This window comes from Sinohyriopsis cumingii, chromosome 3 (genome assembly GCF_028554795.1).
Source record: "Sinohyriopsis cumingii isolate HCF-2022 chromosome 3, ASM2855479v2, whole genome shotgun sequence".
NCBI classification, from domain to species: Eukaryota; Metazoa; Mollusca; class Bivalvia; order Unionida; family Unionidae; genus Sinohyriopsis; species Sinohyriopsis cumingii.
In genome coordinates, this window is record NC_142963.1 from 37,915,065 (window position 1) to 37,931,622 (window position 16,558).

The 16,558-nt window shown below is 34.9% G+C and overlaps 1 protein-coding gene across 2 annotated transcripts in view; it reads right to left on the reverse strand.

Annotated features, from left to right (window-relative positions):
• Window positions 1-510: 510 nt before the first annotated feature.
• Window positions 511-16,558, reverse strand: part of LOC149802714 (piwi-like protein 1) — an 84,609-nt gene continuing 68,561 nt past the window's right edge. For both annotated transcript variants that reach the window (XM_089952125.1, XM_089952124.1), the window contains exons 19-21: window positions 14,502-14,569; window positions 13,956-14,133; window positions 511-10,236 (exon numbers count right to left, since the gene is read on the reverse strand). In XM_089952125.1, coding sequence (XP_089808251.1) covers window positions 10,150-10,236; window positions 13,956-14,133; window positions 14,502-14,569 — 333 coding nt within the window. In that variant the 3' untranslated portion in view covers window positions 511-10,149. The remainder of the gene's footprint in view (window positions 10,237-13,955; window positions 14,134-14,501; window positions 14,570-16,558) is intronic.

Below are 16,558 nucleotides of genomic sequence, written 5' to 3' on the forward strand. Positions count from 1 at the left end.
ATTCCCTTAGATATTGACCCAAAAGATGGCAGACACCTTTTGCAAGGGAGGTAAACCTGACTGAAACTAAAAAGTGTCCAGAATGGTCTTGACCAAAGATCATTTTACTCAAAATTGTCAGGCTTCATTCTTACCCAGCAGGCAAGTCATCCACAAGCACCAGATTTGAACATTACTGAGCTATGATGGTTCCCTTGGAAGTTAACATTGCTGGGATGGTATATCTATCTATGGGAATTACTTTTAAAGCTGGGCTACTATAGGGCTTATGGGGATTACCTTAGCAGTTATGGCCCCATATGGGAATTGAACATCAAATTTGGGGCACTGGAGATGATATGAATTTTAACATTATGTTTAGGACCCTATGGGAATGCAAAATTATGGATAATAAAGCAAACCATAGAAATTCACTAATATTCTATAGTCTGCTCGGGGGCAATCTACAAATATTGTTATGTGTTTAGGTTCAAATAAACAGTAACACAAGAAAGAGTGAAAACAACAAGCTTTGAAACAAATGAAATTTATTTTGCAGGAAAATTCTGTAAAAATGAAAAAATATAAACTAATGGTTTTAAGAATCAAATCCAAAAAATAATCCAAGAATAATCCACGAATACAATTTTTGAAGTCCTAATAACAAAATGTGCTTAAATTTGAATTTGTCATAGATGCAGTAGCAATAATTTCAAGTCATGACGAAGAATCCGAGATGGAAGATGATGATGTATGCTGTAATCTGAAGTGTTTAAGTCTACAGTTCCTTGTAGAAACAAGAAATATCAGTCCAGTTTTGGAAATCTGAATACATTTTTATAAGAGCTGTCTTTGCACAGGAATTTCATATGAGCATACATATTTTTAGGAAAAAAGAATTAATCTTTTTAAATCCAAGTAATGTGAAATAACCCCAAACTGCACAACATACAACTTCCAGTGTAACAGCCCAACTAACACTGAGAATATCTCTCAAAACAAAGGTTGTATCATATTCTAAAATGCAAATCGGGTCACGTGATCATGTTCCAGAAGTGTGTAAAAATTATGTACTTGTTAAAGATCACATACAGCCAGTGTGGCCCTGACAAAAACCAATCATTTTACTCTAAGAAATAAAAAAAAATTTAAAAATTGTTTACATCTTAAACATGTAGTCCCATCATGACCTCGACAAAAACCAATCACTTTAAAATAAAAATAGAACTTATTTACGTGGTTGCTACTAATTTTTTTAATCAAGCTCAGGATCTAGATCAACACCGGGTGTTTATGAAACGAACAGTCCAGGACAAACCATATTTTGGAAAAAGTATCCACTCCAGTGAATAAATTTACATTACAATAGCACATAATGAAAAATAAAAATAAAAAAACCCTGACAATTAAATTGAAATAAATATATATATTAAATCAGATATAATTAAATCAAACATTCATAGCAATATTATGAACTAATGAGAGAGTGACGTGTAAGGTGAAGCTGTTTACATTTTGCAACATGCACAGTGGAGAGGATGTTGGTATACCTTTGTGATACTTAAATGTACTGTGAAATTTCTTGGGATGTTGTACATAATCTAAGCACACAGAAAACTAAAATGACTGCTCCCTTTAGCTAAAAAACAAGCCAGAATTAGTATCAAGTACATTATCTTTAGCAGTCATTAAAATAGGGAAAATGAATTTTGCCAGACTAAACAATACCAGCTTCTTACACTCCATAGCCATTACACACATCAATGATACACTAAACTAAAGGGAATTACAAGTTCTTTGAACAATACCTAAAATAAACAAGATCTTTTTTAAATAGCCAGTATAACCAGTGAGGAAAACAGGAAACTCGTTTTCTTTAAAAATCTAACCGTTTAAAAAATATGAAACTGTAGGGTGCCATGTCAGTCTACTTTTTGAGGAATCAGCACATTGAAACATTGTGTAAAACATTATTACAAAGTGTCAATTTGACGTTTGTCTTATTGTTACCAAGTGAGAAAGAGAGAGAAACGAACATGTAATGACAAGGACTCCAGATACACTGTACCTATTTAAACAAATCAATCCCTACTGACTTACCAACCACTATTCTGACTTACCATCAACTATTGTGATGGACAAATTGCTATTGTGACTGAAATGTACATATTTTGACCAACCAATAACAATTACGACCTGCCAATACCTATTCACACTGACCAACACCTATTCTGATGGACTAATATCAAGTGTTACTGACATACCTATTCTGACTGACCAAAACCAATTATATTTAAAAACATACTTTGGTTGATCAACACCTATTCAAACTTACCAAGAGCTGTTTTGACTCACCAAACCCTATTGTTATGTATGTTTAATTTGTTGTGTGATTGACCTTTGTCCATAACTGAAGGTAGTAGTTTGGGCCTACCCGACTTATGTTTTTTAAAAACGTTTACTTGTATCTTAGTTCAGGATATTGGTTTTCCCCTTGGAAATTCCTGGTCTACCTGATATTTGTCATGTTTGTTACTAAAAGTTTTAGCAAAAGGCCTGACCTTGTTTACAACTTATAATGTTCTGGAAATAAACTTTGACCCTCAACCTGGTCTTATGGTGTTTTTAGGTTTCTGTATTAATGTTGTTTACATTAGAAGTATTTCTTCTATCTTGACATCTGTAGTGGAATCAGTCTTTTAGTTGTGATCAGTTACAATCTGAGATGATGTAAATTATTCATTGGAATTACAAAGTGCTCATTCACACTTTTTGACTAAATTACTATTTTGGGATTGATATATCAAGACTGTTAGCAAATTGCCACATTGATATGTTAGCATATTCAAGATTGGAATTCATTTAGAACACAAATGGAATTCATTTGGAGCACTCAATACTTTTGGATTTGTGACAGAACTTTATGATTGGTATTTAATTCACAATACTGTATTTTCTTTTTAAATTTTCACTTTGTATTCTACAGAAATAATTTGTTTTTGCTCTTTTATGTTACATTATGCAAGACCATAGAGTCCTAACAGTATTTTGTTTAATACATATTCTAACTGAACAACACCTATTCTCACTGACCAATAAATGTGACTGACCATCACCTAATGACTGACCTAGAACTATTCTTAATCAGGGATGGTCCTGGCTTTTAAAAAGCTGTCGCCAAAAAAATCGCCAACCTCAATATTTTGTCGCCAATTTTCAAAAAGTGTCGCCAAAACAAGTAGTGTACATTTTTCCAAGAGTTAATTTAGTCTATGTAACAGGCAATGAAAATTACAAAAGATGGGTTAGTTAATATTTTAATTACAACAAGCATTAACAAAATGTTACAAAGTGTTACATGAAGATCCGTCGCGATTTTTGGGCTGCCCACTTGTTGAATGCAGTTTCAAAGTCTAATTTTTCACATCTGTACATTCTGATTCTCATAAAATTCTCGAGAGATGAGATGCAGAGCTTATTTCTGATGTCAGTTTTTATGAGGTTCATCTTACGGAATCCACGTTCACAGTCCACAGTGCTGACAGATGACACCAGTAGTCTCTCAGCAGCCCCCCCCCCACCTTATGGCTAGCTTCACAAAGCTTGTAGCGAATTGCTTCCTAAATCCCAAGAATGATCACTGAATGCTGTATAAATTTTCTCGACAAGAAAAATAGGATCTCCATTCTCACGAATGAAACTTACACGAGTCAACACCTGGCAATATTGGACCGTATATATAAGCATAAATTCACACCCAATTTAGGGATTCTTTCACTCCTGTATTTTGAGAAATAAATAATTATTATTAATTATGCAAAACTGTTTTTATTTTTTTTTTTTGCTATTTCTTGTTGCGGAGTTTAAGTCTCTGCAGCCGTAACACAGGACTGATGGCAAAAGGAAAAGATCAATGAGTAAAATGCTGCACTGGCGACAGATGTAATTGTGATTGAGATTTTTTCCATTTGCTTTGTATTTATACACAGTAGTCGGTACTTCAAAGGTTATCAGTTTTCTATGAAGGTTCAGCAAAACTATTGTACTGGTATATGTATATAAAAAAAAAAAAACGGATTAGCCATACAATTAATTGTATCTGTTCTATTCGCGTCTTCAGAAGTCGGTCAGTTGTAGGTATAGTGCGGTAGCATGATTGACTGTATCACAGCATAAAGTACTCAGCCCAGATGTCAGCATAAGCTTATTATGATGTAACAATGCACTGTAAAGATGGGGTTGTCAATAAGAACAAATGATTGTTTGTGTAAAAGATTGATTCCAATGCATTGCTTAGTCATTGTGGCTTCCTTTCGTTCTGCCTTTTAATTTATCCAGTCCAAATCCATGATTGTATGTACAAATTAAATAACCAAAAAGGATGTAGCCCAAAAAATCGCCAGATGGGATATTTTTGTCGCCAATAAGGAAAAAAAATCGCAATTTGCGACATTGGCGAAGCCCAGGACGATCCCTACTTAATGACCAATATCTACTGCGTATGTGTTATGACAAAACTCCAAGTTAGACTGATCGACACACATTCTGACTATCCCTTAAAACAGTTTGATGGAATATAGGTGTAATAGATTTGTGCTGATATATCCAGAAAATAAACATAGATATATCAGCAAGCTGAATTAATAAAAAACACAAATTTTCTAAAATCATTTATTAAATTTTGCATGCTAACTGCATTTTAAAACTTAGAAAAGACTACACATTACTACGAATACTACATTACTGTACACAAAGTTTATCCCATGTTACAAAACTGCTTCCCACATACTCTCGAGAACTGATACAAAGAATCTGACATTCATGTTAATGACAGTGTGATGATTGTCATGGACCTTCGATGTGGAGGAGGATTATCATTCACATGCAGTGCACATGATCCTTTCTCTATAAGAGAAAAGATTATGAACATGAAGTTGGTTTGTACAACAAAAAAAGTGTCCCAATCACCATTTCTCTGGGTCATAATTTGTGAGAAATGTGTTCCACTCTTCCACTTATTACAAGACTAGTACAGTTAATGGCACATTATACACATGCCACGTTAGTCGTCTGTGCAGACACATGTAGGACATGACTGACTCTAATTATTGATATGATTCTAATTACTGACCAACAGGTCCCAATGAAATGGACCTTTGGTCAAGGCAATCGGTCTTGAACTAAACCCACTATGCAGAAAACATTATTTTCTTTTTCAGACTGTGACCTCTGACCCTTTGATCACAGGATTGATATATTTCTTTACAGCCCTGAGTGTTTGCCATCTACAATCAAGAAACTTACTACATAATAAAATTTATTCTGATCAAGCTATTGTACTTCAGCCACAATTATGCTGCCCGTTAACCTTCCAACCCCAAAATCAATAGGCTTCTTCCATACCCTAAATGAAAGCCCATCACAAACTTCGGTCATGGTAAGTGGTCTGGAACTTCAATTATGCAAAAACCATTTTTCTTCTTTGGTCACAGTGTTTTAGACCTTTTAACCCCCAAAAATCATGTCTTTTTTCTTACCAAATGTGCAAGTCACCAGAAGTTCTAGTGAAAATACAAATTAGGTAACTGGAATGTTTGGGCTGAAGCCATTTTCTTCTTTCGGTCAGTGTCTTTGCCCTTTAACCTTTTGACCCCAAAATTGATACGTTTCTTCTGCCACCCAAGTTCAAGCCATGCAAAAAGCTTGGTACAGGTCCATTATGTAGAACTAATGCTACTGCTGAGAATTTTGTTTTCTATTATTAACAACAAAAGCCATGACCTTCTGATGCCCTAATCAAATGATGCACAAATGTTTAGATTATCAAGTAAATATCAATCTAGTCAATGCAGAGCAAGTGGTTGTTGCTAATGTGCCCCAAGTCATCTGCCACCATGGAATAATTGTGAATACAGGAAAAACGGCATATCATGCAGCCTTTATCTATCCCAAACTATATTTTTTTAAAGAAAATAAAACATAAATAAGAAGGTTACAGATAAACATATTGATTTTTGTGGAGAAATTCGTTTCTTATAAGGATTCAGCATCCCAGTTTGATTTACTTTTCTACAGCACAATTCCAACCCCAAAGAAAATCCACCGAAAAACACACACACACCCCAAAAAAACAATTGGTTACATTTCAAGGTATGAATTTTATGGGCAAAGTCATTTCTTACAAAGATGCAGCTTGTCAATTTTATTTATTTATTTGACTCCTCACTTAAATGCTTGATAAATAAGAAAATGGGATATTACAAATAACAGATGGTCTTAATAGAAACAAATACATGCACCACAAATTTTGACCTTGCATCAGCCAATTCATGCGAACTATAACCAAGCAAAACTTTGCATATGTGGCTAAATTTATGGACAGGACATTGCAAACTTCTAATGGATATCTATCAGGGTAAACAAGTCTGCTTTCACAGATTACAAACTTTAAAGATATGCCATGCTTTGTATAGAAAAACATGATACAAATTCTACTTGTTTGGAAACAAAATATAACTACAGTAAAAGGTGACAAAGTGAAAAGAATATAACTAACCTGGATAAATGAAAAAATGGAGACTGAATCGTAAGATTCAAAAGTGGATAATAGAGTGGCAGTATTTTATGTTTAACTCGTTGCACAGTTTAAAAGGAATCATCTCATATTTAGATGAGGTATAATGCAAAATGAGCTTGGCACTCTAAAAAGTACTTGTTTTGGTCCTGTGATGAACTGGATTTTCTGGTTTATACTGAATAACTGACTGAGTGACAGTTGGTATTTAATCTTACAACAATCATAATGCTCTCAAAGTGGAGCCTTATCTGCATCTTCACATAACTGGTGAGAAAAGCCATTTAAATGTCAAAATAATCCTTCACATGAGAGACATGTAGCACAAACAATGTATACAGACCACTCAAAACAAGCCTAGACCATACTGGAAATCAGATGTATACCATTTCTCTTTAGGATCAACTAGACATCATAAGAAGTTTTCTGGTGAAAGCAAAATATTGATATGATTAGCCATTTAGGATAAGAAGTGATAAGATTTTCAAGATGGCCACTGTAGTAGCCATTTTCAAGGTCAGATTGGCTCTATTTTCATTTGCAACAAAGCAGACATCATAAGAAGTCTTTCAACAAAAACCTCATGCTGATATGATCATTCAAACTGGTAATATGATTTTCAAGATGGCCATATTTGATGTTTCAGTGGCCCCAATTTGATTAATGACCAACAATACATCGTAAGATGTCTTTCAGTCAAAACCCCATTGTGATGTGCCCATCATTCAGGAGGCACAACTGTAACAAGGTTCTCAAGATGGCTCAAGACCATCTGGTCAACCAACTAGCAGAGCTAAAAAAGCTTACCATATTAAAAATAAGCTGACTAAAACTGAGATTGGTTGTGTTGCATTCAAGATATAAACATTTCTTTGCATATCTAATTATCTTAGATCTGGAAAGAAATCTTTATATTGTGAGTGCACATTTAGATTGCGAGTCACATGCTGATAGTAAACTACGCCTACCAAATAATAAAAAAATTCTCAACACTAATATGACTTCCATATGTGTAATAGTTCTCAATGAAATCTGTGTGTAGGAACAGTTTTTCTTCTGTCATTCACAGTCACTTTAATTTAGACCAAAAAAGCAATAAGCTTCATTGTTATCCCAATTTAAAGTTATCCACAAAATTTAATCCAGGTTAGTGTTGTACAACTAATTTTTGAAAACTATCTTTGTTTTCTCACTGATCTAGTTGAGTTTACTGTAGCTCTCTATAAGTCCCTACATACACGGACAGTGGAACTTATAACATCAAAGCATGTACATTTTCAGCCAAGTTGCCAGATCCTGGCTATTATTCACTTGAAATTTGCCTTATGGTAGAAGTGAGTGTGCCTCTGTGTGTGTGTGTACTACTTCTAAATATTTTCCACTGTTCAGTCCAATTAGATGCATAGTGGACTCACGGAAAATGTGCCTTCTGATCCACCCCCTTCTGGAAAAGCACCTGGACAGACATAACATCCAAGAACCACCTATCCACACTCTAAAATTTAAAACTAAATAACACACCCAAAACTTGCATTTGTGGTTTAAATTGTCTACAGACTTTCCTTAGAAGGCTTCAATCCAAGTGACATTTTATGTGATGAACGTATCAAAATACCTTAAGACTTATCTTCACAATAATCTTAGCAACTTTTCCAAACATGAAAGTGAAGGTAAAACAATTTGTACACAAGGACATGGCTCCAATGACAAAACAAGAATAATTATCATGAGTTGATTGCAGATAATATTGGTCAACTTGGTCCTAACTACTGCATCTATGACAATTCAAATTTAAACACAAACACAGCATAGATAATTACTATAACCAAGTTATTCTACCCAAGTGATTCAACCTTTTTTGTATACAGGAACTATAACAGTCACCTGAATACAAACATCAACATAACCACAATGTTCTAAATTTAAAAAAAAAAAATACTGACAGAATTCAAGAAACATCATTTATTTTAAAGTCTAATCTAACTGGGCTTATGAAACAAAGCACGGTTTAAAATCATGTAATATCAACAATCACTAGGAAATTTAATTAAGTAATCTTTCATATTAAGAAAATAAAGCAGAGATTTTTTTTTCTCTTAAATATAAAAATTTAAATTCTGTTTTCTAATCTAGCTTTGCTTATGACACATGGCAAAGTTTAACATCATTTGTCATCAACAGTTTCTACAAAAATGAGCAAATCTAATAACCTTCCAAGGCAAGAAATGAAGCAGATACTTTTTCCTCTCAAGTATAAAAATTCAAAATTGTTCTTTTTTTCTTCCTGAAAGTCAAGACAATAATTCCTGACCTATTCAGAACTTGTCTACATATACTGAGGATGAAATATTTTATAAAACATTAAACCTAATCATGTGTCTTATGTATAAAAAAATGTTAAAAGGGTAAAATCCTTGTTGGAAGACTTTTCTACAATGAGAAAAACCTAACAAAATCTTCCTAGATTAAAAAGTAATCTAGACCATTGCAGAAATTAAACTGATAGTAACTTTAATCTAATATTTTTCTACTAAAAGGCACCTGAAGACAATGGAAGCAAGCAAACATTAAGAAAAATAAAACAATATTACCTGTTCCCAAGTCGTCTCCATGTTTTGTGTCATTATGAATTACTACCTGGATGAATCTAATAATTAAATTTTAATGATGACAGTGACATAACAGTTAATAGCCTCAGAAATACTTAGTTATTACCCTTTAAGATTTTAATATTTAAGTAGTTGTTAACAACTGTTCATCAGTGAAATCCTAAAATTTGTTACTATAGTTCAAAGCATTTGAAATTTTAAACATCTTTATCTTAAAAATCAAAAAGGTTTGAATTAAACTTACAAATTGGAACTTGTTTGCTTTACTGCCATGAAAAAATTACAACGATTAAATGCTGCAGTTATTTTCCTCTAGACATTATGACAGATAAAAGGAATACATAAACTATGCTATTCCATCAGGTTCACAAACTATCTTGCCCTGAAGTCTGAAAAGGCTTTAAATGAATGTATGAATTGTCACACCATGTCAGATGCATTCAAATTTGCTCTGCATAAATACTACTTCAAAGACATAATTTCTTTCTATTAACAATCTGATATCTGGAACTTTTAGGGGAAAAAATACATATTGGGAATCTTTTTTCTGTTTTTTGGAAAAATGAAATGAAACAAAAAAAAAAATTTATGAAAATCCTTTTTACCTGTAACTTAAAATGTACCGATGGAGACTTGCTCCAAGGTCATTAATTCCAAGAAGGCTGTGAAATATCCAAAACACTTCTAACATAATATTAAAAAAACGTAAAAATCTGATCTTGTACTTTCAAAAACTATTATTGTTTGGTGCAAATGTTTTATGATGTAAATGCAGGTGCTATGTACAATGTTTCCTGAGGTCCAAATAATGGATAGGCAATGCTGTACAATGTCTCTTCTTTGGTAGAAGTTATACATGTAGCTAATTCTTTTACATTATGTGGTCAGCTGTACTTGATGCTGAAGCAGCCCAATTTTCCTTATCAAAGCAGTAAAACAAACACCCTTGACAAGCTTAAGTGTTCTGAATCCCATGTCGACGTTTCCTTAGAGGAAGAAGAGTCGGTCTGACAACTCCTGTGACGGTTCCTTGTGGATGTTTTGTCCAACAAGCTGTGCCAACTTGTGAGCATACTGAAAAATTAAACACAAAATGAAAATCTATATTAGTGAGAAACTGCAACTTAATGCTGCCTTTTAAAGGTGTGTAGATTAAAGCATTTAACATCTGAAAAAGATATAATTATGATCACATAGGCTATTTAATAGTAAAGACTGTGTGTGTGTGTGTGTGAGTGTGTGATTTGGATTTTTATTGTAACTTTTAACAATTTTTCCAGTCATATCGCTATGATATCTGCAGCGTGGCAGTTTTATAGTGATGTCTAGCACTGGGGCATCATACTACAGACATGTAGCATGATGTCCCACCCAGTCACATTATCCTGACGCCAGGTGGACCAGTCCTAACACTAACCTCTTAATGCTGAGTGCCAAGCAAGGCAACTGTCAGTACCATTTTTGTAAGTCTTTGGTAAGACTCGGCCGGGGATCGAACCTGCATCCTCCCGCATCTGAGGCATACGCTCTAACCACCAGGCCACCGGAGAGGTCACAATAAGTAATATTTTCTAGTCACACACACTTGTAAAGTATTTTTTTTTTAGTAAATTATGCTCTTCCAAGAATATTTACTCAATCACGTTAACATTAGGGGATACAAGCCTGCTACCTCCAAATCCATCCCTTTCTGTCAATAGCATAAAGACAAAAGGGCAATAACTTTTTGCACATTAAAGAGACGATACAGGTAGAGCACTAAGTTAGGGGGTAGTTCCTGAGCTACCTGTCTCTGAACTTCTTCAATTTTGCCCCGAAACAGGAATGGTGAGCCAAATGGAGTCTTCCTTAAAGCCAGTGTGATACAGCTTCAGCAATGAAGCACATAAACATGCATCATATCAAATTAAGATTGGTAGAGGCAATCAACACATTCCCTGTTGAATGGTGACCTGAGCAATTTGGGCCACAGACACCCAGACGCATTGGTTGGATCGCAGTAAGAGTATCTTCACATTGTGTCAAGTCTACTGTTCATGATTGCTTCCATTTCAGGATCAACTATTTCTATGTGGCAACAATGATGCAAAGCTATCATCTCTAAATAATTAAAGGTCAATACTCTGTATGTAATGAGTGTATAAAGGACATGAAGACTCTGCAGGATGATTTTGATGAACCAGTACAGACGTCTTGTTGGCTGAAGTATGGTTGACATGGTTACCAGCTGTGTAGAAGTGGGTCCAGTTGGTCATTACCTGCCATGCTATGATCATGGCTAAACAGACTATATATCAATAAAATCTTCATATTTGTAACTGAATGTAGCTGTTGGTATGTTAGGACAAACAGGTCTATCATTAAGATCTCCATAATTGTATTAAGATGAAGCCATAGGTCTTGCAAGATGTTGGATCTGTTATAAGTCCAATGCGCCTAAAGGCCATGCTCAGATATGCAGGGGATGTATGCCACCTGGGCTGCCATTCCCTCATTATAACAAAATTACTTGTAGGATTTTAAAATTTGAATTGTGGTTACTCTATTTCTTTGCCTTGGTTGACTTCTGCAAAAACAAAGTCCATATACACTCAGACCATACAGTGCACACAATCATTACAACTGAATGTACATTTTGTACACAAAAAGCATGACAAGTGTGTCTTCCTTTGCCCTGAACTTGTTGCATTATTATACTTCATTGACAGGTTTCACTGCAACAACAAAATAAAGAAGAAGAAAAAAAGAATAAATTAACACTGCAACATGTTAATAAGTTGCTAATACAAAACCCATTACTAGATGGATGCATGAGAAATAGGCAGTGTGTGTGCAATTGATGTGGTCTAAAATTTACCAATAAATCCAAAAAAATCATGTATAATTTAATTCAACATAAGGTTGGCTTGGATTGATGGGGGTGGGGTCCTCTTTACAAAGTTGTTCACTGGAAGCAAAGCTTAAAAGCTGGTGACAGTGTTAAGAAGGAGAGGTAATGACCAGAGTTATTGCCCTTTTCTAAATGATTTAGAGAGAAATGATGAATGTTCGTTTTTTAGTATTAATGGATTCAGGAGGCAGCATGCTTTAATACATCACCTAGTATTAATGTGATGAGGGAATGCATTCAAAGGAGAAGTAGGTCACTGAGGTGAGTAATATTTGTAATAAATAGACACCCAACAGATTTCAAGACTGCATACATCAAGATGTCCACAGAAATGAGCTAACTGCCAAACTCTTAATATTGTTATGTATATTTAATGTGTTTGTTTGTTGGCTTTTTTCTCAATGATTATATGTTATGTATAACTGTTTTGTGTAACTGACCTTAATCCAAAATCAGGTTCACTATGTACCTGACTAGGGACACTTGAGTTTGTAAACATGTACCTGACTAGGGTCACTTGAGTTTGTAAACAACATAATACATAGGTAATATTTCTCTATAAGTAGAAATTTAATATTAGGATCATTACCATTGGAGGTAAACTTGTTTATCATAATCTGAGTATAGGAAATTGGTATACCCCCATGGAAAAACCCGGTGTGACTGATGTTTCTCATGTTCTTTATTATAATTTTAGTAATGAACCTTGTCTTGTTGATAACCTAGAATGTTTTGAAAGTGAACAGTAGACCTTCATTGTGGTTCTTTTGGTTTTTAAAAAATATATTTACTTAAAAAATTACTCATTCTTGCCTTAACATCTTGAAGCTGAATCAGTCTTCTTGTTGTGTTCAGATTTTCATTTGGGTGGAATTATTTATTCAAATTATTATTCACTGGAAATACAAAGTGCTCATCAATAACATTCCTGAATGGAAATATTAATTTGGAATTATAGTGAAGTCAGACAAGGACATTGTTGGATTATATTATTGTGATACGTCAAAAGACTGTTAGCAATCATATCAATTCAGGTTGTTGGCACATTACCATGTTTGAGACTACAAGCACATCAACACAGTCAATATTCAAACTTATTTGGAACACCACTGGAATTGGAACATTATAATTTGGACTTGACTATTTGTGATTTAATTCACAATAAGTTCATATTAAATTTTCACACTGTACTAAAGGGATAAAAATTATTTCTTGAATGTTACAAAACTTGTTGCTTTTCTCTTTTCTGTTACTTAGTTTAAGACCACAGGGTTGTAACAATATACTCAAGAAGTTTCATTACTGCACAGAGAGTAGTTTCAGAGAAACTAACTAAATGTTGTTGTTGTTGTCGTTGTAGGGTTCAACGCCATTTTTCAGCGCACGATAGGCTATACATGGCAGCCAGTATTAATGGTGGAGGAAGAACCCAGGAAATCCCCGGAAAGAACCACCAACCCTTGAGAAGCTACTGGCAAGCTTTCTCACATTCACATGTTGGCCGAATCAGAGACTCGATTCCAAGCAGACAGAGGTGAGATGGCAGTGATCCGTAACGGAGAGCGCTTTACACCACTCGGCCACTCAGGGCCCCCTAACTAAATGCAATAGATTTAATGATAGCACCTGTGATAATGTTTTCAGAAAAAGTGATTCCTATATCTTGCCTATACTTTTCAGGTGAGACAGCCAGAATTATGTCTGTTTGTCCATTTGCTCTTACAAAGCAGAATAAAAAAAACTCTTAAAGTAAATCAGATTATTTCTTGTAACAGATTAATTTTTGTTTTAAGTCTTTTCCTAATGTACCAAATATTAAAATAAAAAGTGATAAATAAAATGCATCTACAGTTGGTGTTTTAAGGGGAATTAAACATCCTATTGTGCTATTGTTTGTACTCACTTGGCAGGGGGCTGGGACTCGGACAGTTCCTGGCCAGTTGTAGTACAGGTGAGTCATCTTGTAGGACAAACGTTGTATGTGATTTGGTTGCAGCCCAGTATTATCATATACCACCACGTAGTAGGTTGGGCTCACAGTACCTTGTCTCACATGCTGCGACACCAGGAAGAAATCATACCTTTAGGAAATAAAAAAATTTAAAATTAGAATTGCAATGATGAGAAAAGCAATGCCTTCTACATCATAAAAGTTGCTTCATAGAAGTCTTGATTAAAATGTTTATACAAGAGAATATGCATGCATATGGTTGAGAAAAATGATCGATTACTTCACAGGCTTGAACTGGATCTTTTGACAAAGTTATACACCAACACTACTGATTAACAACAGAATGTGAATAAAATAAATCTCCAACAAAGAAATTCACACTTGTCTTAAGCCACATGTACTAATAATAGATAATAGAACCAACAGATTTTTATACAGGTAAAGCCTTGTTGTAACACAGAGTCAAGATACTCACAAGTGTCGGTAAAGTATACGTACCATTCCCTCCTCGTAATTGTGTGATCTACCACTGTTCCAGGTGGTGGATTTTGCATCTCTCTTGCAGTCTACAAAAAGACAAAGACACTATATAATTAATTCAACTGGTGCAACAACAAAATACCCTCCACCAAAACACATTTTTAATGGACAGATGGATGGACAAAAATGGCTATGACATACATAACAACACTAAGAAGGGAAAAAATTATCCCTAAAACCCTTGAAATATTTAGCAGAAATTGAAGGGCAAAGTTCCAAGTCAAGCATGGGCTGTAATCCCATAAAATTATGCCAAAAAAATGGTGAAATTTGAAACTGACCTAGGTCTTCAAAACATAAAGCCAAAAACAATCTGACCACAGCTTCCTTCTAACATTTCTGAAAAAAAGAAAAAGTTAACTTTACTCTGCTTAACTGCATAAGCTGGTATGAAGAAATTTTTTTAAAAAAGAGAATTTTTTAATTTTGACAAGATGACCTTAAAAATTATATACCTTTGTATAAAAAAGGACTGATTTTGTGCAGGACTCTGGGCAGACGCTGTCTTCACTCTGAACATAACATCTGTATGATATGAACTCTGGTGCCAGTGTAATGAGTCAAATAAACGTCCATTGCAACATTTTCTGGACTTGCAAAAAAGGCAAATGAAACTGATAACTGATCTATGCTAGATGTTGAGCAACCTTGTGTTTGAGAGCTTTTTAAGAGAAGAAAATGCTAACAGATGGTGCAAATCTGTATCTACACTACCAAGAGATGAGCAAGCAGTAAAGTTTTTACATGGTCAGGTCAAGATGACAAGTGGTTTTCCTGAGCTCTGTTTATGACTAGTACATGCCTAACATCTTTTTTCAATGACATCAATGGACTGTACATTAAAACAGTTATGGTCAAGGACACCCAGAGCATGAAAACTGCCCCAACAGTCAGCAGATTTCTACATATTATCCGATTCGGCCCCGATCCTGTCTGTAGGCGTGATGAGGCTGTACCGTATTTCCGAGCTCTGCAGTACCAAGGTCATTTAAAATACACCAGCATGGGTGGTATTACAAAAAAGCAGACAGATATATTTCCAAAATGATACCAAATAATCTGGAATTGCTAGTTGCACTACAAAATACAGAGGGAAAAACCTCATGTTTGGACCCAGTTTTTTTTCACCCAAAATTCACTTGTGGTCGGAATGCAATTTTGTGTTCAGAATTTAGACCTTTTGGCCTAAGATCTAAGGCAGACTGGTCTAAACTGCACACAGGTGATCCTTTGCAAAAACTAGGATAAGGTGGGCATCTGGAATAAAGAGTGGTCTCCATACGAAAATGATGGGTCCATTAAGCCCCCCCCCCCCCAAAAAAACTCCAACTTTTACCCTTCTCCTCATGCGCAAGCAAAATAACCAATGGAAAATGATGTTTCTAAAACAGCTAGGCATTTGTCTCATGGAAAATCTGTTGAAAGCCGATGTATTACGATGTATTCAGAAATAGCCCCCCAAATGTCTTTCCTATGCACATTTCAGGCGAAAACGACAAAAACCTCTGGGGCCAAATGAGTTAATGGGAGAATTTTGGTGACATCACCAAATCTGAACATTACTTATTTATTTCATCATTTGTGCATCAGTATTGCACATAAGTTACAAAAAGAGCCATTCTTCGACAATTTCTAAGAAATTTCCATAAACTTGATTAACCGATTTGGCCACGATCCTGTCTGTAGGCGTGATGAGGCTGTACCATATTTCCGAGCTCTGCACCATCAAGGTCATTTAAGATACACCAGTGTGGGTGGTATTACAAAAAAGCAGACAGATATAGCTCCAAAATGATACCAAATAATCTGGAAGTTCTAGTTGCACTACAAAATACAGAGGGAAAAGTCTCATATTTTGGACCCAGTTTTTTTCACCCAAAATTCACTTGTGGTCGGAATGCGATGTGTCCGGATTTTAGACCTTTTGGCCTCAGATCTAAGGCAGACCGGTCTTAACTGCACACAGACAGGTGATCCTTTGCAAAAACTAGGATAAGGTGGGCATTTGGTATATA